Consider the following 27,919-nt stretch of genomic DNA (forward strand, 5'->3'; position numbering starts at 1 on the left):
AAACTCTTTCATGTTCCGGGAATTCTTTCTCTACTAGAGGTTGAAGCATGACCTTATTATCGTCAGGGTTTTGAATTTTGAATTGACATTATCTTTTAAAGGCAAAAAAAATCTTGATGTGGAAAAACAAATACTATTTTGGAATGTTGCATGAAGGGTAAGTCATTCTACGGTTCAAGAGCCTTCCCTGATCCAGCCTTTTCTTTTCACCATCCAGCTGCTTGCATATTTCCTCATAAATCGATTTGCTTATATATGTCTCATATAAAGGACCAGCTGGGACGTGGCTGTCACAGCAGTTAACTGACTAATACTGGATGGTCTTGTTTCCTTTCTTGAACTGAAAGCAGTGCTCAAAGCTGAACCAAGCAAACTCCTTTTGTAGAGCAAAGCAAAGTACCTGATTTATTTTTAAATCTTGTGTATTTCTGAAATAATGCTTTTTTAAAAACTGAAGTATAGTTGATTTACAATGTTGTGTTACTTTCAAGTGTACAGCAAAGTAACTCAGTTATATGTGTGTGTGTGTGTGTATTCTTTTTCAGATTCTTTTCCATTATAGTTTATTACAAGATAGTGAACATAGTACCCTGTGCTATACAGTAGGTCCTTGCTGTTTATTTTATATACAGTAGTGTATATCTCTTAATCCCAAACTCCTAATTTATCCCTCCCCGCCCTTTCCCCTTTGGTAACCATAAGTTTCTTTTGTATGCCTGTGAGTCTATGAAATAACACTTTTTTAACCTTAGAAAAAGAGACAGTGATCCATCTCTAGTTCAATTACATTACAGTTTTATCTTCCATTTATTTTGTACATGCTTGTGATACTAGTTATCTGCTGAGATTTCAGGGCCATTGATCATGGTGGTGTGTATTTTAAAGGTAAAAGATCATCTGGTATCTCTGAATGACAGTTGGGACTCCTAGATACTATATAATCAGAGAGTCACCTTGAAAGGATATAAACCCTGTCTGACTTTAGTAGACTGCTGGTAACTCAAAAGCAGAGACCCTACCCCCATCCCCAAACACAACACACACCTTTTCCCTCCCCGCATGTTGATTGAATTAAGTTGGAGACTTTGCAAAGAGCTGGGAAGGAGAGAATAACTCTTCAGCCATTCTGCTTGAGAAACCTAAGTCAAGTTTGTCTTAGATCTGTGGAATTGAGGTCACTCTCCGAGAGTGGAGAATATTGGCAGGCAGGGGAGTCCCGTATACTCCAGAAGACCTACAGGATAATTCTCCACTTTTACGTTAATATAAGACAGAAGTAAATTTTTGACAATAAAATACAGATTATTTGGAATAAAATAATCTAAGCATTTGTAAAGTTTGATAGATTGTAATGAATAACTTCAGTCTGCTCTGACTTTGTCCTCTCAATATTAGGATTGGTTCAAAATGAACTCTCTGGTTTGTGGAGACAATTGTCATTCAAGAGAATGGTACTTAGCTGTTAGATTTTGGCCAGGATTTTTAGAATCATTTTATGCCTTTGGCAGCTAACTTGTTTGAATCTGATTGGGGGGAAAGGAAAGAGAAAACAATAATTGAAAAGTTAATAAATCCAGTTGAGATGAAATGGTTGTCTTTTGGGGCACTTTTTATTTTATTTTTTTACACATACAGAGAGGTAATCATTTAATTGGAACACTACAAGTAACTTTTTCATATACTGTACAGCATTAAGCAGTTCATACTAGGTATAAAAAATTAGCTCTTAATAAAATGCATGTTTGTTATAGAACATGTAGAAAAGTTTACATCTGAGCTGGCTTTCCTTTACATCAACTATGTGACTTTTATGTCATAATTTTCTCTGCCATCAGAAGAGAACAAAAATGCACAGTAATTTAGGGGTTTCTTTTCAGACATGGGATTGAGCTAATTCTGGTCTCTGGGGGAAACAACGAGAGTTCAAGGTTTGGAATAGAGAACATGAGTCTCTGAGACAAAAACAGGCTGAGGTCTGATCAGCATTTATTTTTGTCAACAGTGTTAAAATGAATTCTCCCCAAGCCATGCTGGCTTTTTGGAATAATTTTAGTTTGCCCATCCAGCCCTAGAAGAGGGTCGACCTGGGCTAGATCACCCAGGATGTTTGCTTATAATCCCAGAGAGGAGAAAAAAATCCAGATGGGAGCAGAGAATTTTTCTCTGCTCATTCCAAGAGTCTACATTTCTGTATGTATGAGACACCGTCTATGTGAGAGAGGCTCGATTACATTCTTATAGCTCAGAATTGATTTCCTGAGGAGAGATCTCTTCCTAACATTTAGCTTTAGTGAAAAAAATACATTATTGAACCTAAAATCAATGATTTATTTTTTCTACTCTTTTTCTCTGCAAGTGATATTAAATAAGGCTATAAGAATTCAGGAGGAAACAAAGAAAGTTGTTCAGAAAACTGGAGTTTCCTTTGCTAAGTCAGTTTGGCAGTAACATGGAGCAAAATCAAAGCATCCTAGCCAAAATAAATCTGCACAATGGAGCAATCAGATATGAGGTAATAGTGTGACATGCCTGTGGGTATCAAACATTCTTGTAAAAACCACAGACTTAAAATTTGGTCCTGCACCATTAAGCCACAGTTCTGCCAAGCAACAACACAGAACACGGGTTTTAAATCACTGCGGCGAGCCAAATGCAATTCCCACCCAAAACAATTAAATCTTTTACCAGAGGTCTGAGCCTGGGAAGCTTAAGGCCTGAGAATTACTTTGGTGGCATGGAATCAGAATCTCATTTCAGTGTGAAAATGAGATGGTTATTGTTCAGATCAGGAGGAAATGTCAGCTGCAAAATACATGGCAGTCGAGGGACTTGGATGGCTTGAAGTGATGTTTGTTGAGGTTAGATTAAAAAAGGTTAGCTAAGAAATCGGTAAGTTCTTTCTGATCACTGCATAGCTCATATTATAATGTTCATTTTTACTGATTAGAAAAATAATTCATGCTCATTCAAGGGAAGTTGGAAAATCTGTAAGAATATATAGAATAAAATATTACCTTAGTCTCATATCACTAGATATAAACTTTATCACATTTTACTGCATTTTCTTTTGGTCTTTTGCATACACACACACACACACACACACACACACACACAGCTGCATCTTGAGAGTATGCGTAAAATTTGGATTACTGTACATTTTTAGGACTTTACTTTTTATTTAACTTAACACTTCCTTTAGTATCTTCCATCTCCTTGTACAGTGCTCAAAGACAAGATATTTGATGGTTATATACTGTCCCATTTGTCTGGCTATACCATGATTTATTGAATATGTATTTGCTCTATAGATTTTTCCCACTTACTGCTAGTATAATATTTTAGATAAAATGTTGTTCACACCTCTGATTATTTTTTAGGATAGCATTTTAGAAGTAGAATTATGAGGTCCAAGGGTAGGAACTTTTTAAGGCTCTTGGTATGTATTGCCAACTGTTTTCCAGACCGGTTATTTACTTCTGCTGACTTTGCGATTGTCTTGCTTGCTGTTTGCCAGCAGCAAACAACATCTCCGATCAGGGGCAGGTATGAATAGGGAGGAACGCAGCACACTCTGTGGTTCATTATTTCTAAATATGAAATTATTTATTAAACAACACCAGTATGTGCCAGGCATAGCTCCTGGCACTGAGGATACAGGAGTAAACAAAAGAAGCCAAAATCCCTGTCCTCAATGAGCTTACACTCTACTAAGGAGAAAAAATATAAGTAAGTAAAATGCATAGGATATTAGAAGGTAATAAGTGTTATGAAGAAAAATAAAGCAAAGAAGGGAGATGAATAGTGCGGTAAGGACAAGGAAAGGGGAGCACTGCACAGTTTACACGTGGTATTGGGATGCTGGAAAATTTTCCACCTTTGAGGACATTCACTGGTTTCCTGAAAGAGGTTAGTTAGAAAGTAAACTAGAAAGTACTGAGCTCCAAAATCCAAATTAAGTGTATGAGGAACTCTGGGATCTTTCACCATAAAAAGTATTAAATGTAGATCTTTGTTAGTTTTAAGGAATTCTTATTCTTTATTAATTTAATTTTTAATTTTATCCTGCTTTAATTCATCTGTTAAAGACAGCTTAGTTATACAGCAGCAGCAGGCTGAATGTGACGTTTATATCTGCATTGTTACTCCATTTCCTTTTCTGTTATCTATTAAAGGAGGGTAGCCGGAAAGAAAAAAAAAAAGGCAAAAAATAAGGCTTGGTGGGTGGAGGGTAAGAGATGATAAGAAAAGGGAAATAGGCAAAGAAAAGGAAAATAAAGAAATAATTAGAAACCCAGGTCAGATCAAATGTCAGTTCCCGGTCGCAGGAAGACCTGCCAGACAGAGTGCTTTGGTGAGTATGGTCCTCTCAGCATCTTTCCCAGCGCCACCTAGGGGGTAACTCAGTGGTACCATTCAGGCTACTAGAGTTGAATTTAAATCCATATAATTTCTGGATTTCCACCAGAGAAATAAAAACACCCTTAATTCTGTGTTTTGGAAAAAAAGTCTTTATTAATCTTCCCTTGGTTCTTTGAAGTTTTATCACTTTTCAGAGACTCTTCTTTACATAGCAGAGGTCTCTTGTCTCCTCTCTTAATTTTGGCATGATTGAGGTGTATTTCAAAGCAAAGCTAAGCAAAGAGATTGAAGGAAAAGTAGAAGGTCTCTTAATCCTGAGGTTTTCAAACTTTAGGTCTTCTTCTCACAAATTATTTTATCAAAGATCTAGGTTTTTACCATATTTTAAAGCTTTAAAAACCGCATTATTTTCTGAGAAGAAAGAAAAATTAGAGCCATTCTGTAATATATTTATTATACCTTTTTAAAAGACATAAAGATAACCATGGTGCTTTCGGGAGTAACTAGGAGGACCGTTTTTTGGCATGCTCTGAATTGGAAACAATTACCTTATCTCATATACAGTTCTTTCTTCTCTGACTTTGTCTTTTTCAAATAAAATCTCTTAACTCACTGTTTCAGCCACAGACATTTTTTTTCCCCCCTTGGTTTTTTTTTTTTTTTAATTTTTATTGGAGTATAGTTGATTTACAATGTTGTGTTAGTTTCAGGTGTACAGCAAAGTGAATCAGTTATACATACACATATATCCACTCTTTTAGATTCTTTTCCCATATAGGTCATTACAGAGTATTGAGTAGGGTTCCCTGTGCTATACAGTAGGTCCTTATTAGTTGTCTATTTTATATATAGTAGTGTGTATATGTCCATCCCAATCTCCCAATTTATCCCTCCTCCCCCTTTCCCCCTTGGTAACCATAAGTTTGTTTTCTACACACAGACTTATTTTAAATTTAATTCAAGGAAAGACTAATAGATCTGTAGGCCCAGAAGAAACAGTCACATTTGCCATTGTCACATAAATCTGAATACGTACTTCTTTCATATGAAGGAAATTTGTCTCCACCAGTCTGGTCAGCATTAGATGTGATTTAAATGTGACAGTAGGCAAAGCATATTGGGAAAGTGATACCCAAGTTGAGCCAGAGAGACAATGAACAAACATGTCCCATATCACATTCTAGTTAAGAGACCGGAGGCTAGAAAGCTTCTCTCTCATTTATGGTCCAATATTATCTTCATCTCACTAAAGTTTGTTATTTTTGAATAGGCATAAGGACTGTGTTTTTCATATAATTATTGGTTGATATGGAGGTCACATTTTAAGGTAACAAAAAATTGAATGTAAACCTAAAAGTCCTGGGTGTTTAACATTGCTAAGTTTCAAGTTATTCCCAGTCTTGCTGGATTACTGTAAGAGATAATGCATACCAAATACCAGAAGAGGGCTTCATTCATTACTGGTGCTGAATAAAAGACATGTATTACTGTGATGGAAGGCAAAAGATATTTCTGGTTATATGTCATTGCTCAAACTAGGGAATCAAAAGGTATCATCTAAAGATGTAGATATAAAGGTAACCAGTAGAAAAACATCAGGTCAATAAAATTCCTTTTAATTATCTGAACACACATTAAAGAAAAGCAAACATATATTTATAGTAAGACATATTTTTTAAAGCATTATCTTGTATATTAATATGCATAAATGTGATAAATGTTCCTATTAAAACAACTTCCAGATTAGATCATAAAGCAAAACACAACTGGATGGTGCACATAAGAATCATATCTAAAACAGAATTACTCAGAAAGGTTGAATATAAAGTGATGGGCATAGGTATATCGGGTAAACAAAAAAATAAATATAGCAAATATATCAATTTATATGTATATCGACATAGCAAAGAATTTGGATGAAAACAATTACAGTCAATAAGACAAAGGTACTTTATAGTGGTAAAAATATAAAAGAAGGAATGACCATTTTATTGCACTATAATCATCTCTACATAAAATTATATGTGCACATAGGGTTTGGAAGAAAACATGACAGGTTAGAGTGACGAGATTATGAATTTTTTTCTCTAGTTGTTCCATTTCCATTAATGCTGTTACAATTAATAATAATGACATGGTTAAAATCCTTAAATTGAGCATTGATTCCTTAGATATATCTCATTGCCAAAGGAAAAAATATATATATTTGTTGAAGAGAGACTTTGAGATATATACATTTTCCACTCAGAGTGTAAAAATCTTTTTCTGTACCACCAGAATTATTTCAGCTAGATGGTTCAACAGAAATTGTTGAGTCCATTCTAGTTTAATCGTGCAGTAATGGCACTGTCGCTTTTATAATATGCTTCTCTTTGACTGTCAATAGTTATCTTCTCCCTCCATTTTTACAGCAATATGAGAACTGGAGGCCCAATCAGCCAGATAGTTTCTTTTCTGCTGGAGAAGATTGTGTTGTAATTATATGGCATGAGAATGGCCAGTGGAATGATGTTCCCTGCAATTACCATCTCACCTATACCTGCAAGAAAGGAACAGGTAATGATTACCCCATTAATAATGTATACTTAATCTGCATTTCAATTATCAAGTAAATTCAGGAAGAATAAATGTCATTCTTTAAGACATAAGCTGGATGTCACATATGGCATCTCTTATTGCTCTGGAATGGTTTACTTTTTCAATATAATTGAAAAGTTTGTTTTCAGTAATGTGTTCACCTTAGATTTCAAGTGCTTAAGATAACAATGTAGCATTTATGTAGAGAAACTACCTGGCAGTATTTTTAAAAAAAAACAATTGCCAGCCTGAGGGCCTATAAAGCTGTTTATTTTGATGAGGAGAGCATTAAAAAAAAAAAAAAAAAAAATTAGTTGTAGAATAAATAAATAAATAAAAATGTTAAAGAAACAAAAAAAATTTTAATTAGTTGGCAACAATAAAAAACTGGTATGTATCATAAAATAATGTGAAGTTTTTACTTAAAAAAAAAAAGAACACCTGGTACCATCTGGCCCATGTTCAAATCTATCAGTGGTTTAAATACTGCAGCTGAAAACTACCGCCCTCCCGTGGTGGGACTGTGGTCTTCAATTCATTGCAGTCCTCATGCAGACCTTTCCTCCTTTTTGGTTAAGTTCCTGGTCTTTATAGACACTTGAGTTTTTCACTCATTCCCTTAGAAGCTCCATCTGTACACATCAACCATAGAACAAAAATGCCATCCTTATATCTATTGTTGAATACCTTCAAAATATGATACAATAAAAACATTTATAATATGTTTATAAGTTAATAATATAATAAGAACTGCTTAGTTGATATTAAACAGATAAAATTAAGAAAGCTGATTTTTGAAAGTGTTTATCATTGACCAATATGTTTGAATTCTAAGGCACACTGTATAGACGTCTTCCTTTAAAAAATAGGAATTCCATAAAAATTTATAAACCTATTTGCAATTGATAATGGTGTTAGAACATGAGTATTTAATCTCTATACCCAGATTTTACCCACCTCAATTAAACATACAAAGTACAAACGCAAAATACAAAATCCATTTGACTTATTTTTGAATATAAAAATAATAAAACTAATAATACACTCTATAGGTATTTTAGGAAAGACAAACACCACTAGAGAAATTCTATCAAAAGAAAGAGAACAGTAAGATACACAAAGCTGAGATGAAACTCAGCTGTTATCCATGACTACTATACTCTGCCATTCTCTTGTCTAAAGCAGAATTCATTCTGAATATCTTTTATGTGTGAGCAGCTTTCCTGACTATGTACGTTACTTCCGCACTTATGCGATGGAACTTGTGAAAACAGCAAATCAAGTTATTTGCTCTTTTCCCTGTTTCTAGTGTAAGAAGTCTTTAAAGAACTGTTTGTCTTTATCCAAATGTCATGTTTGCCCTCTTAGATCTCCAAATGTTCCCTGGAGTCATGCTTTTCATTTTGTGATCCAAACATTCTTTTATTTCCGGTGTTGTTTTTTCCTATGCCAGGGTTTATTAGCAGCAGTATTAACATTTTGGGCCAGACAGTTCTTACTTGTGGGAGCTGCCCTGTGCATTGCAGAATGTTTAGCGTCATCTCTGCCCTCTATGCACTGTATGCCAGTAACATTCTCCTCCACTCCACATCCTCCTTTGCTTTGTGACAACCATCCATGTCTCTAGCCATCGCCAACTATCCCTGGGAAAGGAGGGAGAGGAGGAAAACTGCCCCAGGTTGAGAACCACTGCCTTATCTAAAAAGGATTCACAAAAGTAACATCATGGTAGACATTTCCCAATGGGGAAAGATTTACAAAACATTAGGTCTACCTCATTAAAGGAGAAAAATAAAACAAAACAAAATGATTCATATATTTTATCTCCCTACTGTCTGATTTTTATTTGTGTAGACTTAATTCTTTGTTAATCAGTACTCTGGGGAATGTTACGAATTTTATAAATGTCTGTAAACTTTTATAAATGACACTTATTTTTCCTTTCAGATATTTTAGACATCTTTAAACATACAGACCTAGGTCGTTTTAATTAAATACTTGCAAAGAAGGATTATATTATATATAAAAGACTTTTTTTTTAAAAAAAAACACCACCTCGTTGCATACTATCTACACATCTTTGGGGCATCCTGCAGGTTCCTTCCAATCCCATCCATTTACTTCCCCAATCCAGCCATAGATAATGATTTAATACCCTTTCTTTTCTCGTTAGAATTATCACATATGCTTGTATCTGTAAACAAATTGTTTAGTTTTGCACATTTTTGAACTTTAAGTAGAATCATACTGTTTGTATTTTGTGCATTGCTTTTTTTGTTCAGCATTATGTTTGTGAGATTTATCCATGTTGATGCATGTAGCTGTATTTCTTCATTTTGGCTGCTGTGTAGTATTACAGTATATGACTATATAACATCTTATTTATCAGTTCTCCTGCCAGTGGACATTTGGGTTACATTCAGTGTTTTCACTATTATAAACAATGTTTCTACGAATATTCTTGAACTTGTTTGTGGTAGATCTCTGCAAGTTTCCATAGGGTGTTTTTCCAGGAGTGAAGTGCAGATTCATAGGATAAATGCACCATCAAATTCACTAGAAAATGCCAAATTATTTTCCAAAGTGGTTGTGCCAATTGTCACTCCCACCAGCAATGTGTGAAAGGTCCCGTTACTCCACATCTTCTCCAACATTTGATATTAATGGACTCTGAAATTTTTGCCAATCTGGTGGGTATAAAATGTTATCTCTTGTGACTTAATCTGCGTTGTCTTGGATACTTCTCCCTGGATGTCTTTTCATATACTTTTATTTATAGCTCTTCTTTTTGTAAGGTTTCTGTTCATGTCTATTGTGTATTTTTAAAAATTGATTGCTTCTCTTTTATATATTGATTTGTGAGAGTTTTTAAAAATGTCCTTGTTATTAATCCCTTGAAAATTATATGTTGCAAATATCTACTCCCAGTTTGTAGCTCGTCTTTCCCCATGGCATTTTTTAATGAACAGAGTTCTTCATTTTGTTGAATTTTCCTTTATGGTTTAAACCTTTTTGTGTCTTAAGAAATCTTTACCTATCCTAAAGTCAGAAAGCTATCCTATGTTGTTTTTAAATGTTTTATAGTTTGTCTTTTACATTTATATATTTAAACCATCTAGAATTGATCTCCCATGGATTCTCTGAGGTAGGGAACCAAATACATATTTTTTTACATATGAATACCCAATTGTCCAAGTGAAAAAACTACCTTTTCCCCACTGCTCTGCCATGTTGCTTCTGTCAAATATCAAGCATATATATGTGGATCTATTTCTGGTCTGTTTGCCTGTCCTTGCCAGTAGCACATTCAGTACCCTGAATTATTTTAACTTTATAATAAATCTTCATTTATAGTTTTGGAAGAAATCTGTATATTGCTTTCCTCTCAAATTTAAAGACAACTTTTAATTTGTCAGAATCAAGTATAATGAGTTATCTAATTGATAATTTTTAACCTTCCGTATCACTTCCATCTCATTCTATCTGATACTTGCTAGTATCTGGACCCTAGTATAGACTTTCCATATTACAATAAAAGAAGTGTAGATATCCAGATGTGGGTTTTCATTGAACTATATACATAGTGTAGATTATTAAGTGAAAATGACATATTATTATAGAAATCTCAGTTTATCTTCTAGGAATTTGTAAAAATCAAATACATACACAAATGTTTCTAATTTCTTAGTTATAGATAGTAGGACTTTATAATCTATTTTTAGGTTATGTCTATCTGAGTGACAATTTCTTATGTGAACGAAAATATATGCTTGGATTGTGTTTCATTAAAGACAGTTTTGTTTGCTATGGGTCAATACATTCTAAGCTGTTTTGTCAGGCAGAAGTAAATTAAAGGAACTAAATATTTAAGTTAAACCTACATTTGTCATTGCAAAAGAATATGGTTATAAACAGCCTTTTGAATATGTAAATAAATTTAATATTCGTGAACTTTTGACATCCAAACATCTTGGTACCAAGGTTTCTGATAATCATCCTCCCATTGAAGATTTGCATTATTTCATGAGAGAATATGACATGCTTATCAGGTGGGCCTCATGATGGCATTCTTAAAGTAAACTATTGATAGGAAATGTCATTTAGGGAAATTATATTGAAGTTAAATTATATTTTTATTAGAGATGTATAGCAAAACACAATCACTTAATAAAAGTTAATTTTTGAAATATATCATTTAAAACAAGTACACTAATATTGAATAAAATTACAAGTTAATACAAATTCAGTTGAACCAATTTTCCCAGCTTCTTGAATTTCAAAATTGTGAAGTTTCTTTTACTACTATTTCCTTTTTACTATTTCTACCATCACTAAGTTTGTTGATATACAGAATTTTTTATTGTGGGTTAAAAATGATGGTTATATATTCCAAGATTTACCTTTACTTACCCTGCTTAAGAGTTGAAATTTATATTTATAAGGTAATTACAAAATTGAAGCATGAATACTATGTCCTGACTTGCTCCCTGTCTCTGTACAGAAGACAGAAAAGAGCAAATAAACATAATTGAACCTGGAGATATTTTATTTATACTGAAGAGTCCGTATTTTATCCATATTTTGGACATATTTTGTCCGCATTTTGAAGCTATGATGTTATTATAGATTGTAAGTTTTTTTCAGGGAAGTGACAATAATAGTTAATTATTACAAATCTATTATTATTTGAAGTGAAGTTGGGTAATAAATAAAAACATTGGGATGGTGATGAAGATAACATCAACAGGCCACATGGTGGCATGAGACAGGAAATTCCAAATTCCTTTTAATTTGGAACTTTTTTCAGAAAAGTAGCACCTCCAAATGGACAGATGAATGTATGACCATATGCCCTATGGTTCTTTAAAAAAAAAAAAAAAAAAAAAGCACAATTCAAGGTGACAGAATCTGAGATTCAAACTAGGCCCAGAGCCTTACTATTTAGTTTTGTCTTGAAAATTTTCAATTTCTTAATCTAAATGACTGCTGAAGGTGCTTGATTGGGTATAATAAAGAAGGAAAGAGAGAGAAAAAAAAGAGAAACTCATGCCAATAGAAATATTTAGATTATTTGGAAATAACCCAATTTACTTTTCTTTAGTTGCTTGCGGCCAGCCCCCTGTTGTAGAAAATGCCAAGACCTTTGGAAAGATGAAACCTCGTTATGAAATCAACTCCCTGATTAGATATCACTGCAAAGATGGTTTCATTCAACGCCACCTTCCAACCATCCGTTGCCTAGGAAATGGAAGATGGGCTATGCCTAAAATTACCTGCCTGAACCGTAAGTGGTCCTTTAGAAAGAATGGACAACCATGCTATAACAACTACTAGACACCCTCATTTTACGGCTACGGTATTGGTAGTTTAGGGTATGGAGCAAGTAATATTGTTGTGTTTTCTTTTCTTTCTTTCTTTCCTTCCATGTAGCATCTGCATACCAAAGGACTTATTCTAAGAAATACTTTAAAAATTCCTCATCAGCAAAGGACAATTCAATAAATACATCAAAACATGATCACCGTTGGAGCAGGAGGTGGCAAGAAACAAGGCGCTGATCCCTAAAATGGCGAACATGTGTTTTCATCATTTCAGCCAAAGTCCTAACTTCCTGTGCCTTTCCTATCACCTCGAGAAGTATTATCAGTTGGTTTGGATTTTTGGACCACCATCCAGTCATTTTGGGTTGCTGTGCTCGAAAACATTTTAAATGAAAGAATTGGCATTCAAAAAGAAAGCAAACAAAAGGAAAGAAAATAAGGGCAGAACGTAACCATTTCCAGACTATCTAATTTCTTTAGTTTTCTATTTGCCTCCAGTGCAGACCATTTTATAATGTATACCAGCCTACTGTACTATTTAAAAAGCTCCATTTCAGCACCAATGGCAATGTAAATAAGATGATTTAATGTTGATTTTAATCCTGTATATAAAATAAAAAGTCACACTGAGTTCGGGCATATTTAATGATGATTATGGAGCCTTACAGGTCTTTAATCATTTGTTGGGCTGCTTTTGGTAGTTTGTTTAGGCTGGAAATGGTTTCCCTTGCCCTTTGTCAGCAAAATGGAGGATGGCTTTTCCTGGACAATTAACAAACACAAAGTTTTGTAGGTCACCGCACCATTTCCGCCCTAGGTACAGCCGGCTTCCATGTGATGCTGAAGCCTGGCTGGCTAATGGGATCCCAACGGAACTAGAGACTGCAACGTGGAACTCTTTTTTTGCTGCATTCCTTTTTCTTCACTTACAAGAAAGGCCTGAATGGAGGACTTTTCTATGACTAGGAGCATTTTTTAGGGGTCAAAGTGCTAATTATTAACTCAACTGGGTCTCCTTTTTAATGGCTTTTATAACACTAACTTGCAAGATTACAGATCAACAACATTTCAAATGGATATAGACCTAGGGTTCTGGAGGGAGGGGGGTTTGTTAAAACAACACACATTCAAAGAAAGAAATTTTGTATATATAACCATTTTAATCTTTTATAAAGTTTTGAATGTTCATGTATGAATGCTGCAGCTGTGAAGCATACATAAATAAATGAAGTAAGCCATACTGATTTAATTTATTGGATGTTATTTTACCCCAAACCTGAACATTGACATAGTATGCTAGTTATTTTTCAGTGTTAGCCTTTATACTTCCCTCACACAGTTTGGAACAATATAATCTCAGTACTCTGTCCCTGATTAAATAATGTGACGGATAGAATGCATCAAGTGTTTATTATAAAAAGAGTGGAAAAGTGTGTAGCTTTCAGCAAATGATGTTTGCCCATTCTAAGCAAGGAGCATATATATAGAAATAGTGTGGGCGTTGCTTCCTATTAGGTGGAGTGTATGTGTTAAAATTTCTCCCTATCTCTTCCCACTCTGTTTTCTCCCCTTAATTTGAATAAAATGACTGCTGAAGATGACTCTGAATCATTATCCACTTAATTTAATGTTTAAAGAAAACCCTGTAATGGAAAGAAAGCATTTAGGAGTCTTTCCCTAATTTTAGTTAGAATGATCTTGAGAAGACAACAAATAAAATGCAAATAGAAGAAGAGCAGACCCAACATGGATTCTTTTTCACAGAACCTCTTTTGACTTAGAAGGAACCACAGTGGCCCCAATCATACACACTGTCTTTAGGCAAGTTCTCTTGGTTGCTGCATTAAATGTGATCCACCTTTGGGTGTTCTAGAGCACAGAACAGTTCTGTGTCTACCTATTAGGTTTTAATTTTTCCTCTTTCATTACAATGCACATAATACGTTCCTGTATTTATATTATAACGTGTATAGTGTAAAATGTGAATGACTGTTTTTTTTTTTTTTTTTTTGTGAATGAAAATCTAAAAATCTTTGTAACTTTTTATACCTGCTTTTGTTTCACCAAAGAAACCTAAAATCCTTCTTTTACTATACTGTGACTGGTCTGGTTATTTACAACTTTAAACCCTAATGTGCACCAACATTTTTACATTCTAGATCTATCATGAAGTACAAGCTGCTGGCTTGGATGAAATGATTTTATGGCTAGCAGAGAGGTGATTATAAATGTCCCTGCAAAAGCTGAGATAGTAATTCTGATAATGTTTACATATACATTCTTAGGCATTAATCTCAAATATGAAGGAAACATGCAATAGGAAAAGTGATAGGTCACACTTACAGAATTCTTCCTATTAACCAGGCCAAGTGTTTTATGTGCATCATCTTTCAACAAGCCTAAGAGAGAGGCTGTTAATGTCTGATTGATGAGGGATCAAGCATAGAGAATTCAAGTCATTTGTCCCAAGTTACATAGTTTGTTTGTAGTGGATGCAGGTAATCTCCAGAACCTGCATAATACTCTCAATAAAAACATAAAATAGGGGCTTCCCTGGTGGCGCAGTGGTTGAGAGTCTGCCTGCCGATGCAGGGGACACGGGTTCGAGCCCTGGTCTGGGAAGATCCCACATGCCGCGGAGCGGCTGGGCCCGTGAGCCACAATTACTGAGCCTGCGCGTCTGGAGCCTGTGCTCCACAACAAGAGAGGCCGCGATAGTGAGAGGCCCGTGCACCGCGATGAAGAGTGGCCCCCGCTTGCCACAACTAGAGAAAGCCCTCGCACAGAAACGAAGACCCAATACAGCCATAAATAATAAATAAATTAATTTAAAAAAAAAACATAAAATATTATGTTCTCAATTGTTATACGTTTAGGAGGTTAATTTACTGGCTAGAAGATCATATCTAAAAAAAAGATCAGAAGATGTCAAAAACACCAAGTTCCTATCCATCCAGATACTCATCCATCCCTTTATTTTCATTCATTCACTATTACTAAGTACTTACTATGTATTAGGCACTGTACTAGGCCCTGGATATTCAACAGTAAATGAACTAGACAGGTCTGTGCCAATGTAAGATTTTTATACTGGATGCATCCCATGGGAGTTATTTTACAGCCCATTCTATTCAATATCTTTATTGATAATTTGGAAGAACAAATCCATTATATATTCTGCAGTGGTATAGAAGATATCATAAAGGACAAAGGTGAGTGGAAAATTATTCTGAGGTTTCTTTCTTGGAATGTCAAAAATATATGGGAAGTTAGGCATGAATAGATACAGAAGAGATTCTTTTCCTTGCTTAGCTTGTCCTTTTAATGTGCAATCTGTCATATCTTTATACAGAACTTTAAATAGAAATTACCCAAGGGAGTATATAAGAATTTGTATTACTTGTGCATATACACCCTTATTAGATGTTTATAAATCCATCAGATAAATTTTTATTGATCTAGGTGCAAATAATAGAGTCTATGGGATGTTCCATTACCCACAATGCTGGAACAGAGTGAGAAGTTTAAGGAGACTCAACACTAAAAGTCAGCCAGAGGTGGTTTTCTATTCATCTCTAAAAGCTAGGTTGCATATCAGGGGAAGAAGAGGTGGTCTTCTGGGGTAGCTGAAATGGAAAAGAGGTATGAGAGATTATATCGGGAGGAATACATCATTTTAATGTGATAGCAAGTAGAACTTTGCTGATCTTAAGTGAATTTTCAATTACAGTACAGGAAGTAGGAACTGGATTAGCCTTGAGCTAATTGTGCAGGAGTCATATATCATGCAAAATAAAGTTGTGGAGTTTGAAAATGGACAGAAAAAATATAATAGGTTTCAAAAAAGTTCAGAGTTGATTTTGTGCATGCCTGTGCAAGACTGTCTCCCAAGAAAAGAATCTCCAAGAGAAAATATATCTTAGATAAAAGCAAAAGATGTTATTATCAAGAAGCTAAAGACTCAGTGATGACTTCAACATTTTTTAATGTGTTTCTTTTTATGTTTCCCAGTATTACAAATTCAGTGAAGTGGTTTTTGAAGGAAAAGGCCTGCAGTGATGGTTTTGTACCATTTGTGCATCCTTTCTTTTTTTCTTTTAACTGTGCTGCAATTCCCATTTGCTAAACAAACCAGAATTCACCCAAATGATTCTTTTCTAAAACAAGTCTATATACAAAGTTTATAAAGGTCTTTGAATGAGTCATTCAAGAGTGTATAATCTTTTCCCATTATTACTCATTTCTGAGTGTTTGGATCCCATCTGGACAAGAAAGAGAAAATGCCAAACAAGAACAAGAATGGTTTTTGTTGAGATGTTTACAGAATAGGCAAAGCCTGGGTTTTCATTGGAATTTAAATTCACGGTTCTGTCTGAGTCCATCAAATGATCCCTGCTGAAGATTAAAAGTTGATTGCCTTAAGGCAGTAAGTCGTGATTTTTTGATAGTGTGTACTCTAAAATAAAATTTTAAACTATGTATCCATCACATTTTAAGTTGTCAACCAAAATGTTTTTCATTATAAAGCAAAACAATTGTAAAGGATTTTAGTTGTGGCATATTTTAAATATTGCCGTTCTAAAATAAACATGTAACATCACTCTCTTAAATATATTCACTGGATTCTAAATACCATAATAGTTTGATTCCCACTATCATCCATCTAAAAAATACTTGAAGAAAAATATTCTTTTAATAGTCAGACATTTTATGTTTTTATTTTTGGACTTGCTTTTTTATTTCAGTTCCCTCATGGAATTGTATCTAAATATTATACATTTATGTGCTTGAAAGTCTTCTATTGATTAAGCTATCAACATATATACATCAAAATTTGTACTTTCAAGTGGAAAATTAATTTTGTCTTATGAACATAAACATAAAGGTATGAAAGTTAAAAATCCTCTCCTGGATTAAGTTATCATTGTAATTTACAGATATACAATTGATCCAAACAATATTACACTCTTACAAAATTTGAAAGCTAATTACACAAATTGTAACATTTTATTAGAAATGTATCTCAATGAGATGATTAGGGCTGTTTTTCCCAATTCACATTTCCACGAGTAAATATTACCTAAAACTGGAATGTGTCATGGCTTAGCATCAATTCTATTCCTATTTTATTCTTACAGATTTAAACATTGAGAAAACTTTCTCACTTAAATAAGTAAATGGAAATGATAGTTTTATTATGCAGAGCTACTCAATATTTTTAAACTTCTTTCTGAATTATATGCCAAAAATCATATAGTGGTCTGTCAAAAATTACTTTCAATTACCTTTCAGTTGACATCTCAATGAAGTCCTTCTTAAATTTTTTTGGTAAACACCTGACTTAAAAAAGGTTTTGATTTGTACACTGTCACCAGAGTCATTCATTTTGATTCGTCCTTTTCTCTGTTCATAATTTTTGCATCCCGTGTCAATGCATCCTAAGACTCAGGATGGATGAAAGGTGTGTTCGATGTGGTGGTTGTTTTTTATGAAGTCGGAGTCTAAAGCCTTTGGTTTTCAAAGCTTGTTTCCTGAAACAACAACATTAACATCACCTAGGAACTTGTAAGAAATGCAAATCCTCAGGCCCTGCCGTACTGAAATAGAAATTTTGGGGAATGAGGAGAGCAATCTGGGTTTTCACAAGCACTCGGGATGAGTCTGATGAATTCTAAAGTTTATGAGAACTGGTATAAAGAAGATGATATCAAAAAAGTTGACGTTCTGGAAATTTCTTCCTTTTGTGTGCCCATGTATGCCACCCGCTCCCCCCCCCCCCCAAGTCTTTATTTTGCATGATACATGACTTTTGGACAATTATCTCAAGGCTAATCCGGTTCCTACTTCCTGTCCTGTATTAAAAATTCACTTAAGATCAGCAAAGTTCTGATCAAGCACCACTGATTTGGAGACCACTGCTTTAAGATACACAGTCCTTAAAGTATTTTTAGATTTTTAGTACATTATCTATCTGTACTTGTGAGCATGTTTGGTGATTGCTTTCCAAATATTGAATGGGCCTCTGCGTATGCAAGAAAAAAGTGAGAAAAGCTTTCTCTACAGGGAAAGCTGAATAAAGAGGCATGGTTAAAAATAATCATTTCTTAAAAGACAGACCTGAAACAAAGCTTGAAATGAAAGAATTAAGACAAATTTAAAAACTGAGAAATAGAAGCAAAAAAGGTAAGACTTCCTAACAATAGCTAGCCAAGAAAAGGAACTTCAAATTCAGTGGGGAGCCCTAAAAGAGGTCTAGATGGGAGAATCCTTCAGAGTGAGTTGATCTATAAATAACTCCAGTTCCTAAATCAGATGACCCTCTCCAATGCCCATTAGCCAGATTGAACTCATCATTCATTCAATAATGTATATTGAGACTTACCATGTGCCAAGCACTCTGCTAGATATCGGGGATACTGTTATAAACAAGATAGGCCAAGTCCCTGTCCTCACTGGAATTTACTGTCTGTTGGGAAAGATTATCAATGGCACTAAAGCAGGAAGAGATCTGAATTCTCAAAATGTTGTTGCTAAAGTCTCCATTCTTGGCCATCTCTTTGCTCTGCTCTCCATCTTCACCTGATTCCAACCATAACCATAGGCCTTAACTCACTCCTACATTATAACTTCCATATCTCTTTCTTCTGTGGGAAAGGTATGTATCCAGCTGGTTGGGTTTCAGAGGTACATTAAGTTCTATATGTCCCAAATTGAAATATTATCCACCCATCCTACTAATTGTCTACACATTTTTTTTTAAACTAGGAGTCTAAGAGTCATCCTGGACGCCTAAGTTATGCCCATATTCAGTCAAGAACCAAATTCTATTAATTCCACCTCCAAAAGTTTCTCATATTATCATCTTCTCTCTATCCCAACTGTCCACAATATCTCATATAGTATCACTGTCTCTAGATGCATCACTTTCAAAATGATCTTTTAAACTACAGAGTATTTTTTCAAATGTGCAATCAGAGCTTGGTGTTCTACAGCTCAAAATTCTCCAGAAGCTATTGTTTACAAAATAAAATTAATTTTACATGCATAGCAAAATGCTTTGGGGGGAAAAAACTGTTATAGGTATTATGTGCTTGAGAATGGAGGAACTGATTTAGAAATCTTAAGTAAATCAACAATTAAATTTAAATAATTTAAGTTTTAATCAATTAAATTTAAATTTTAGGGTTTTTTTCCTAATTAGATCAGTTTGGCTTCCTGTTCAGTCTCTGATGAAAAGTCAGGTTCCCCTTGTAGCGACTGTGTACAAGGTAAAAATGGAAGACCAGAAATGTTCTCTAACTTAATGGGACAGAGGGTTTACCCCTCCAGATACACTCTCCACCCTTCTCCTCCAGCTTTGTGCCCTGGGAGATTGACACCCATCTCCACATAGCCCTCTCTACCTCTTATTCTCTACTGCTCTCTCACGTTGACCCTTCAGGACTGAGGGAGTAAGAGCTCTCCACTATTACTGGTCCATGGGTACTACACTATAAATTGTGATTTCTTTAAGCTGCCCATCTGTATATTAAATAGTCCTTTTGTTAAACTCTCTTCATTTTACCCAGTTTGATTGTGTCGTTTCCTACTGGACTCCTGACTGACAAAGTGTTTTTAGATGCAGCGCTTCAGGGAAATTATGGAAGTAACCCAGTCCCTATCAATCACAGGATGGGCATGCTACATTACAGTCTGGAAGCAACCACGTTGGTTCTCTTGGTTTCTTTCATAGCATCTTACTGTGGGCTTTTATGAGGTTATATCTTTAGTCCTTCCTTACAGCCACTAAAAGCTAAACATGTGATTGTTGCAACTGCCAGCCATTTTTCTGCCTCAGCTATGCATAAACATAGCCACGCTGCAGACTGCTTGGTCCTAAGGCTGTGTTCTCTGGCTTGATTTCCAAAATTAAATGTGATACTTCTCAGCTTGAAATCACAGTCAAGTTCAGTAATCAATGCTTGTCTTATAATAAGGAGCAAAGAAAAGAGTAGGTGTCGAGGTTTACATGTGCATAGCTTTCTCTGAGATTAAACCCCCAATATTTTTGAAGTTTTATGACCACACATGGGGAAAGTGGGAAGAGAAAGGAAGGGAGACTGGTATTTTAAAGCTGCCAGACCATTTTGCTTCTCTGGATAGAGGTCTGCTTCTGTCTTTCAGAGAAGTTTTTTCTCCATTTGTTTTTGGAGGAGCCATTCCAGGGGGGTCTGTAAGTTATACAAGTTTAAGACCAAGCTCCTACTTTGGAATGAATTGGTAAAAGGAGAAGCTGAGTTGCTCTGCATTAAAAAGTGGATGTTATCTTCTCATGCAAAGTGTTGTATTTTTAGAGTAAATTTTTACTTTGAGAAATATTCTGTTTACCTTCTCTAGGGTCTTGATTCCAAGGAGTGGAAAATCATTGGCAGAAGGGCCTTCCTGTGTCGAGGAGGGAAGCTAGTTTCAGCAACCTGGTAGTAGATGTGCTGAAATTAAGAAAAACAGGTCTCCACCTGTGGAGGGGCCTGTAAACTCTGGAAGTAGTCGATAAACTGCACAGTTCTGAGTTATTTAGCTGTGTTAGAATTCTTTACATTTCCTCACGTCCTCAGCATAGTTTTCTTAAGTTAGGGCTTAACTGAGCTTTTCAGAATTAAGGGATAGGCCATCCCCGCCTATGGGAAGAGTGGAGAGGTAAAAGGATCAACAGCAGCCTTAGAAAGCCAAGTACAGATGGCGTGATGGGATCTAGAGTCATGTGCCTGGTACCAGAAGGCTGGCTGGGGTCAGAATGACATGCCAGGTGGATTTATGGGATTGGGCAGTGTGCCGGGAACATCTGGTGGAAGGAATCTGCTAAAATGTTTAAATTTTTTGTCAAGTAGCAAGTGGTCTTGGAAATATTGTTTGAGCACTAAAGGGAAGTACAATTTCTTAAAACTAAATGTGGGAACATCTGTTTACATAGGCTTTTTAATAAGTAATATCATTGTGTAATACGTGGCAATACTTATACTTTTACCATGGAGTCTCTTCTACCTTAAGATGTGAGGTGAATTAACAGATTCTTTGATTTTGCATAAGGATATGTAGGGCAAAAATGAGTAATTTGGGAATTTAAAAATGAACACATAAGCCAGAAAAAAAAGTAACCCAGTAAAATGAATAGAAGAAAATTAGCTAAGTAATTCCAGAAGAATGAGAGTAATAAAACAATACTATGCTTTTGGATAAGGATTTAGGAAAGGAAGGAGACATGCTGGGAGTTTGGAGGTTGTACTAATCTAGGCAGAGACAAAACATGTCATTAAAAAGCAGGCATTGGGATTTGGTGATGCTCTGATTATGAAAGAGGATAAAAGAAAAATATTAATTATAGCATTTTGAGTACAGCATTAGGGAAAATAGAAATGCTACAAAGCATTCACGCTAAAGAGAGAAGACAGTTTACCTGGAAAACCAAGCAATATTTGAAGCTCACTAACAATGGGCAAATATCAGTTGCCTGAGGGTTTCTGATTGTATAAGAATGAAAAATGAAATCATTTAGAATGATTTTTAATTAACTGAGGCCTTGAACACAAAGATACCAGTCCTGTCCATCCAAAGGAGGAGGCTCAGGATGGAGACTAGACCAAAGGATGAGAGATGCTAAAGTTACCCAGCATAAATGGACCACTGTGCAAAAGCTGGAAAATATGCATCCAGGCCGAAAACCGTGTGGGCAAGTAATGTTTGTTGAATCTTGTCCTGAATCGTAATTCTCATTTTTAGATGCCTGAAAACACTTTTAGGTATTTGTTGAATTATGTCATTGCTCTTTCATTGTTCTTAATTTATTACCTAAGTAATCCCTGCTCATTGTAAATGCATTGGAAAATTCAGAAAAGCACAAATAGGAAAATAAATGTTCAAGAGAATATTTGCTTGAGGTCACTATTTGTTACCCATACCGCCCCAAAGAGTGCTCAATAACTATGTGTTGAAGGTACTATTTACTGGGTGCCAGTCACTCTCATAAGCGAATTGCCATCTGTCTTCTTTCATGAGAATGTAAGCTCCGTAAGTACAGGGACTCCTCTGTCTTGATCATCACCATGTTCCTAGCACCTGCAATAGTGCCTGGCATGCAGCGGGCACTCAATAAATATTTGCTAAATGAATGACTAAATCACCTCTCTTAATATTCATGTCAATTTTACTGTCATTCTTATTTCCCGGTGGAGATACAGAGGCCCAGGGAGATTATACTGGCAGCCCCAAGTCTCCTAGTGCGTACTCTCGGATGTGCACCCAGAAAGCCTGACTCAGGAACTCATTAATACATTTGGCCGATACGCCTCAGACAGAGGGGGAGCCTGTTGAAACTAAGGTCAGTGGGATGAGTTAACAACGCCATACTGAAACCAAGACAGAAATCCCTTGTCTCCTTGCCTCAGGTACCACCAAGAGCCTGTTATATTCATTGAGCAGTTCTATTAACCAGCAGCATCAGATGCTAAGGACAGAAAAAGAAAAATGTGAAGCCGTTTCTCTCTGTCTCTCACCACTCTTTGCTCCAGAAATATGCCATCCACTGTTGTCTGTCACCTAAGTTAGTGGCTGGCTGAATGGTTTAGCAGATGAGAAACTGTTGGGATTTCTAGAAAATCACGTGAATGTTTGGAAAAATGCAGCTGCAATTTGTGTCTGTCTAAGTCTGCAGAGTCATGCAGAGTCAGAGGGAATGTCAGTGTCATTTCATGCTAGATGTCAGTCCGTTGTGACCTTCACTGTTGCCTCTTTAACCAAAGTAAATATTTGCCGTTAGAACAGAACCAGAAGTTGCTTTCCAGCAATATGTGAACAAATCTCCATGCAGCCATTTAACTTGATCCTGGAGATCAAGAAATTATTGCATGAAATTTGCAGATACAGCCATGTTACAGCATTCACAGTAGTCACTGATATGTTTTATCATGTGTCCTGAGAATGTTTATGTATGTGAATATGTGAATTTTTGAAGTGAATGTCGAGATTAAATAAAATACCCAACTTACTGCTTCAAAGAGGATGTAGCAGAAAAAATATGAAAATAATGTGCTCCAAATTTTCATAACCCTTAAAAATTTACTAAGATTTAGGGTACAGATTTAAAAGTACACATTTATTCATTTGTGCACTCACTTTTACATTCATTCAACAGATATTTTTTTGAGCAGGAACTGTACTCCAGGAACTATTCTATTTAATTTCTTAGATTCATTTCAGACTTTATTATGTTGTTCTGACAATAGCACAAGGCTCTTCTGGTTTTTAGAAGTTAGAAGTTACTCCCGACACATGAAAATTTTCAGCTTTCCAGAAATAAATTGAGAACATCCTACACCTGTACTGACACACTGAAAATATATATGATCGGCCTCAGGATTAAAGACGTTTCAGAGTAAAGCAAGCTGTGTTGGCAGCTAGAAATAGCCTGTGAGTTCAGAATGGAAATAAATGTTTGGGGCTAGGGAGGAAGATTTGTATCTAAGCAACAAGTGGTTTGTAATAATTCTGTGATAAATAAGGACCTTCGTCTTGAATACGTTGCTTCAAATATTTCTTTTAAACTCATGTCTTCTGCCATATTGTAAGGAGATTTACAGTGTACTGACATAGTGCCAAACAATGTTTTGGCTGAACTTTCTGTTCTTATGTCTCCCAGTTCATTGTTTGGGAGTTGGGAACTGAATACTTATGCTCCAAGTGGATGGCAGAGCCCCCTGCATATCCTGAAAGCCACTGAAAGGTCCTGAGTTGACCCTGCAGAGGGTGCCTTCAGGGGGAGGAGTCATTATCAGACCACAGGCACTAGAGGCAGATTAGGTGTGGTAGAAAGTAGATCCGCCTGAAATCAGAAGGTGTAGGATCAGGCCCCAGCACCTCCATCTCCCATCTACGAGGCTTCTTGAGACTTGGTCCCTATGGGACTCAGTTTGCTCACACAGTGTTGCTGGCTCCTAACTGGTGTTTAGGATTTGGTGATGTCCGATACACCATGAAGAGATTATTCTTAGGAATCAAGTTTTATGAATACATTTCTACGGGGAATTTTGGTTTAGCTGAAAACTGAGGCAAAGGTTTTTTCTTTGTTTTTTCCAGGTGAGGAAGTGAGAGGACAGGGACCTACCCCATCCATGTCTACCCCATGAGGCATAAGCTGAAGGCTCTATTTTTATTAGAGACTCTGACATCAAGGCTTATGCAGTGCTGTGCTTTAGGGACAAAACAAGCCCATAGTTAGGGGAAGAAAAGCAGAGAAAGTTGAGTGGCTGCAGGCCAGGCAGCAGTGGGAATGTTGAGACACGTCAAAAGAACCAGAGGCAACTTTGGGAGCTAGGGATGTTGTGAGGCCCTCTGAGCACAGACAGAGGCAGAAGTCAGACAATTTTAGTTATTTCAGCCAATGTGATTCCCTCTGAAGCTGTTCTAGTGAAAAGGGCAGGAGGGGAGGCCACTGGTAGCAGAAGAGCCCTTCTTACTGTGAAAGCTTATTCCAAACCATGACAGAAGAGCTCTCTGTGTTAAAAGGGGGAGAACCAGGAGCTGCCTGCTCAGCACACCAGGTATCTATATATATTATTTTACAGCTCCTCCAAGTGGTTCCGATTTGCAGCCGAGGCTGGAACCAGTGTCTTAGAGTAGTGCTTCTCAAACTTGAATGTGCCTGCGAATCACCTGGGGACTTTGTTAAAATGCAGATTCTGCTTCGGAAGGTCCAAGATGGGTCTGGGGTTCTAACAAGCTCCTAAGTGATGTTGATCTTGCTGGAAGATAAAACACACTTTTAATAGTAAGAGCTTGGAGCACTGGTTCTCATACTTTAGCGGGCATCAAAGTCTGCCAGAGTCCTTATTAAAACACAGATAGTCATGCCCAGCTCCCAGTTTCCAATTCAGTTGATCCAGGGCAAGGCCTGATAATTTGCATTCCTAATAAGTTCACAGGCAACGTAGCTCTGGACATGATCACGTCCGGCAGTGGTTCTCAAACCTGCCATAGCTGGGAAACTTACAAAGCATACTCAGGCGAGGCCCTCCACCCTTCCCAAGCCTCCCCACCTCCCCAAACCCTGCTCTCACAGAATCTGTTCTAAAGCCCCCTGGGTGATCCTAACGTGCCCTCAGGTTGGAGAACCGTTGATAGAAGGCTTCATGGGTCACATAAAGGCTTCAGATTTTATTCTAAATATAATACCATGTACTAGTTGGCTCTGCTTTTAGAAATAATTTGTGACTGGATATAAAGGTGTTTGAAGGCAGATCACTGATGAAATCCTGACAACTGAACTACATGCCTTTATCTCGAAAGGTGAATGAGTAATCTCTTTGAGGCAGACACTATCTTCACTATCTCTTTTATTACAAATAAGGGAGACTCAGAAAGGTTAATCAGGTGACTCTTTAATTCCTGTGGAGATATATATTAAAAGGTACACAAATTGGTTAATTTTGAAATCTACTCATGCCAAACTGGCTCAGTAGATTTGCTCCCACTTTCTATTAACTTTGGTCTATTCCATTATGTGTTATGTGGCAGAAGCTAATTACTGGGGGCCTGTAATTTGAAGTGACAGGTAATTGAAACTTGGGTTCTGTAGGAATATCTGTGTAATGCATAATACATTATTAAACACGAATTATTTAAAGCACAAGTGAAGCCAGTTGAAGTCATCTCCAGCAGTTGGTGGTTCATAACAAAATTGAAACTACAAATAATTAGCATGGGTCCAAAAAAACTCATTTCAAGTTGGCCTGCAAAAATTATTTTTCATCATTTGATATTAATTATGACATGCTAATATGTCTAATTTTATTTGGCCCATCTACATTCACCTCATGTACTCAGAATGAAAAGCAGAACAAAGCTCTAAATCCAAGAAAGAAAGAAAATGATCTATCCCACACTTCTATTAATATTTAATCTTCTTTACTGGATTAATACTCTGAGGTTGCCAACACAAACCTCAGTGGAAATGGTGATTCTTTTGAAAGAATATGAAATCAGATTTTAGCTTCAAATGGAATATTATTATCTTATAAAATTTGATCACTTGATTTTTTTCTAAATGGAGAAAAGCCTGATTAGAACAATGGGATGTGTATCACCAGTAGTTCATATATTACACAGTAAATATAATAAATATGTAACATATAAATAATATATAACATAACATATAATAAATAGGTACATATAATATAAAATACCTAGCTCTACATGTATCTATATAATTTCCTTCCTGGTCTTTGCTTCTGAAATTGTCCATCTGAAGCTTTGGATCCTGCAGTAGCATCACTTATAATGATGCTTGTAAAAGAGTAGACAAAATGTGCAGATTTCAAAAAGTATAGTCAAAGTAATAGCTATTGATGAACGTACCACTGTGCACTGCAGAAAAGCCTCCAGAATCATGCAGTGTGCATTTCTCCAGTACAAATAATGCCATACTGCTATGAAAATAACAGCTCTGACTTCCTCTGCCACCTGTCTGCAACGTGGGGCATTGGCAATAATATCCACTTCTAGCCCATTTTACCATCTTTGTGGGATCTTTAAAACCCTAACCATCAGTATTTAGTTTTCTACAAGAGCAGCAATCTCTAAGGCTAGTTATCTTTGTAATGAAAACAAACTTACCATCGGTGTAAATATTTATAGTTATAAATATAGCTAGAAACTACAGACCTTTCTGACCCCAGGTCTTTCTTGTTGGCGATCCATAAATAAATAAATAAATAAATAAATAAATAAATAAATAAATAACAAAATCTCTTCCTAGTCCAATCCTTACAAGAAAAAAGGCAAGATTTTCCTAAGGTCCTCTGGCCACGGAAGACACAATGGCTATGTTTTATGCCAGGTACATTTGATCCAGTTGATCAGTCATTTAAACTCCTCCTGTAAACACTTCATTCACTTGACTTCCAGGAATCACATTAACTTGGTTTTCTTCTACTCCTTGGGCATCTCACTTGCTGGTCCCTCCACATCTTTTCTATTTATACTCTTTCTCTTGTTGATCTCATCCAGTCTTGTGACTGTAAAGGCCATATACGTTTATGACTCAGCCTGGATATTTCCCTTGAATTCCAGACTTATATGGCCAATTGCCTACCCTACATCTCCACTTAAATGTCAACAGACATCTCAAATTTAACATGTCCAAATACAAATCCCTGTTCTTCCCTCCTTCTTCATCCAAGGAAAAAACAGAGCATTGTAAGGAAGAGTAACAGAGGGGGGAGGGTATTTACTTTTGATGGAATGGGAAGACCACCCTAAGGAGGTGACGTTTAAGCTGAGGGGAGGTCTGAAGGATGAGAAAAAAACCAGGAAAGCAAAATATAAATCTGGGGTGGGGAGGGCATTTCAGGGAAAGAAAATCTTATGTGAAGACCCTGAAGGAGTAAAGAATATGGCATATTTGAGAAACCAAAAGAAAGCCCATGTGACTGAAGTGAGAGATTGGCAGTTATTTTCTGTAGGTTCTACAGTATCTGTAATGGTTAAGAGAGGAGTCCTAGAGCTGGATTCCTGAGGTCAAATCCAGGTTTTGCCTCTTAACAGCTTGTAATATTTGACAAGTTACTTTACTCTGTGCCTTAGTTTCCTCATCTCCTAAAATGGGGATATTTATAGTGCCTACCCTATATGGT

At 36.0% G+C, this 27,919-nt stretch overlaps 1 protein-coding gene across 2 annotated transcripts in view; it reads left to right on the forward strand.

The window, feature by feature from the left end:
• The window catches only part of VCAN (versican), a 115,506-nt gene extending 102,005 nt beyond the window's left edge, over window positions 1-13,501 (forward strand). For both annotated transcript variants that reach the window (XM_007193043.2, XM_007193041.2), the window contains 3 exons: window positions 6,771-6,915; window positions 12,038-12,220; window positions 12,367-13,501. In XM_007193043.2, the coding sequence (XP_007193105.2) occupies window positions 6,771-6,915; window positions 12,038-12,220; window positions 12,367-12,494 (456 nt within the window). In that variant the 3' untranslated portion in view covers window positions 12,495-13,501. The remainder of the gene's footprint in view (window positions 1-6,770; window positions 6,916-12,037; window positions 12,221-12,366) is intronic.
• Window positions 13,502-27,919: the final 14,418 nt, after the last annotated feature.

Source organism: Balaenoptera acutorostrata, chromosome 2, assembly GCF_949987535.1.
Source record: "Balaenoptera acutorostrata chromosome 2, mBalAcu1.1, whole genome shotgun sequence".
Taxonomy (NCBI): Eukaryota; Metazoa; Chordata; class Mammalia; order Artiodactyla; family Balaenopteridae; genus Balaenoptera; species Balaenoptera acutorostrata.